The following is a 3,109-nucleotide window of genomic DNA, read 5'->3' on the forward strand; positions in this document are numbered from 1 at the left end:
GACAAAATGTAGTGGATAATCTGCATATTGCGCAGTAGATGCCACATTACCTTGTGATCCCATATATAAATTTGAGATGGTAACTTCACAATTTTCTTTTTGCATATCAATTCAATTCGAATTAAGTCAATTTTTGTGCTTTTCAAGTTTTTTTCTGGACTTAATTGATGGTGAATTGATATTTTATTTTGCATGATAATTCTGCTCGAATCAAGTCGATTTAGTGCCTTTTAAAGGCATTTCAGACTTAATTAAGATGAATTAATAAAGATCTCCATTGCAAAATAATATGTTGTACCATGTGTATATGTTGTAGGGATTGCAAAGTGCAAACACATTGAACATATAATTCATATATATCATATTGTCGAAAAGATCAATAAACAATACAATCAGGTACAACCTTAAATACATAAATATAGAATCTAAACATGACAAGTACTTATTACAGCACTAGTAGTTGGATCTATATTATAAAATTACAAATATACAGGGCTAAAACCGGATATTCATTTCTGAGCTCGGGCTCAGATGCTTCCAAAATCAGCATCGTACACTCACATTTAGATCCGTGCCATCAGCAGTGGTTTCCGTCCGCATATCACATATGCTGAATTAAAATAAGCTCAGACCTGATACGCATTGAATGAGACGGAAGCTACAACTGTAGATGCGGATCAGGTAGGCCTCGAACGGCTCAGTCATTTTTCTGAGCCGATCTGAGCGTCTCCGTACACGAAGTCAGTAACGTCCAACTGCACCAGCCCAGTCATAAATGGATACCACATGATTTATTATACAGCTAAAAAAAGGCACTTGCTTAACCTTAGTGTTTTCACATCAAAACTGTCCCAAGTACCAATCATGTTTTCAACCAAAAATACACAGGCATTAACAGCCACACACTCCTACGTTGACCAATGAAGTGATCAAAACACGTGAAAAGGAAAAAACCATGACACTCGCCACCAAGGCGCCTTTTCCTCGTGACTACGAGATTACCATGATAACATCCGGTGGTGTAAGTGGCTATGTTAGTACTGTTGTAAAATGAATCACAATCAATCTCATTTATAGTTCATTATAGGTACATCTCTACAGGCAGAACCATCTCAAGTAGTGCTGCAAAATGAATGAACATCAATCACATGTGCGCATCCATAGTCAGCCATATTTCCTACAGGATTTGACAGTGAACACTGCCATGAAGTGTCGTAAGACAAAGCTTAACAAAATCCATAAAAACAACACTGCCTTTTGGATAAGATTCTAGAACCTGAAATGAAATATAACCTCAACGAAGGAAAATACACGATATGGTGACATCCACAACATACGACCTCCCAATAAAACTTGATTTTCCTTGGGGGAATGCTCCTGCCTCAGTCCCAAGCCTTACAGCTCCACAAATAAAATAACGGCACAATGGCCAACCAATCTTCAGCAAGATTGCCAAAAGAGTGACAGCGAGCAGTCCTTGCAAGGAAGCCGCAGTTCTACACACCGTCATTAGCAGATTCTTAAACAGAAGTTCAACATATGGACCTTCTGCAAAATGGACATGGACATGTGAACTATACCACTACTAAGGCAACTAAAAAGCACAATAAATACGGTAGTATGGATATTGTTGATAGCTGATTTAATACCGAATAAAAGCTGTTAGTTGCAGCTTAGTCCAAAGATAGGTTTCGGCATGAGATGATTTCGGATAACACAAGGAACAATTTTTTAGTATATGAAATAATTTGCTTTATACGTATATCTTGTCTGAGCCAAAGCAGGTAAACTATCGAAGATACCAGAGTGAGAAACATTCATGGAAAAGATTAGCAATATCAATAAGCAGCAAAAACATTATGTTTAGTACTCCTTCCGTCCCAAAATAAGTGTCGCTGATTTAGTACAACTTAGTCAGAAGGTTGTTTTAGAGAAATTAATTCCACCATGAAATAATTTGCTTTATACGTATATCTTGTCTGAGCCAAAGCAGGTAAACTATCAAAGATACCAGAGTGAGAAACATTCATGGAAAAGATTAGCAATATCAATAAGCAGCAAAAACATTATGTTTAGTACTCCTTCCGTCCCAAAATAAGTGTCGCTGATTTAGTACAACTTAGTCAGAAGGTTGTTTTAGAGAAATTAATTCCACCAAAATTTAGAACAACTTGATGTGCATGAAGAACATTTAACACCTGAGCCACAAACTACTTTTGATGCCTAATTTAGTGGCAATTAATAATGCATATCGTCTGGGCAGCGGAAGTATAAGTGTGATGTAGCAAAGAATAGTCTAGCTGAAACTGAATCGTTTATTTAACAAGTGACACGGGAACCCTACCTTAGATCATTACTAAGCTTTTCATGTGAAGAAAAAACATCAGCAACTATCCCAAAGAATATAATATTTGCTCATATTGCTGCAGCAAAAATTACATACCAATGAGTTGATTCTGCAAGTGAATTTTGAATAGGAAGTGCTCATTCCCAGATATCCATGAGAGTCCAGGTGTGCAACGACAAAAATGGTGTTCGTATTCTTTCCTCAAATATATTTGTTGCCAAATTTCTGCAAGAGAGTTTTCAACCCAACTAAGGAGATGAATAAAAAAAGGCAAGAAGAATGTGAAGTATTCTAATGTTTAGAGGCAAAGTGGAAGGGGTCGAAGGACGGAAAACCAAATTCAAGTATTTTTGTTACATAATTAGGACCAATGAATGGATATGAAAAACGTACTGAGACTTTGAGTGACTCTGGAGCAATGCTTCCACCTTCAGACCGAATCCCCACCATGAGAAGAATCCATCATGAGAGGTGGCACACTTGCAGATGACTTCCAACGGAACCCAGCCCTGTACCTGTAGAAGATGGGAACTGTTTCAATTAGTAGTTTCATTAGGAAAAAAAATGCAATGGTATACAACATTTGCACTGGTTACTTTCTGCAGACTTGAGACAAGTATTTTCCTTGACTCCAAGATTGCATTCATACAATGCATGGCCAAGAGGTTCATGGAACACTCCAATTGCTCCTGTAGCAGTCAACCGATGGATACTGAACTCCATAAGCTCCGTATACATAACACATAAATTAGTTCATAACTT

General features: G+C 37.3%; 1 protein-coding gene across 4 annotated transcripts in view; it reads right to left on the reverse strand.

Annotated features, from left to right (window-relative positions):
- Positions 1-1,046: 1,046 nt before the first annotated feature.
- LOC119275624 overlaps positions 1,047-3,109 on the reverse strand; it is an 8,135-nt gene continuing 6,072 nt past the window's right edge. For 2 of the 4 annotated variants that reach the window (XM_037556502.1, XM_037556501.1), the window contains exons 2-4: positions 2,740-2,862; positions 2,444-2,573; positions 1,047-1,548 (exon numbers count right to left, since the gene is read on the reverse strand). In XM_037556502.1, the coding sequence (XP_037412399.1) occupies positions 1,295-1,548; positions 2,444-2,573; positions 2,740-2,862 (507 nt within the window). In that variant the 3' untranslated portion in view covers positions 1,047-1,294. Of the gene's footprint in view, positions 1,549-2,443; positions 2,574-2,739; positions 2,863-2,943; positions 3,037-3,109 lie in introns of all 4 variants that reach the window. The other 2 variants (XM_037556500.1, XM_037556503.1) reach the window with 2 other exon arrangements.

The sequence above is a fragment of the Triticum dicoccoides genome, chromosome 3B (genome assembly GCF_002162155.2).
Source record: "Triticum dicoccoides isolate Atlit2015 ecotype Zavitan chromosome 3B, WEW_v2.0, whole genome shotgun sequence".
NCBI classification, from domain to species: Eukaryota; Viridiplantae; Streptophyta; class Magnoliopsida; order Poales; family Poaceae; genus Triticum; species Triticum dicoccoides.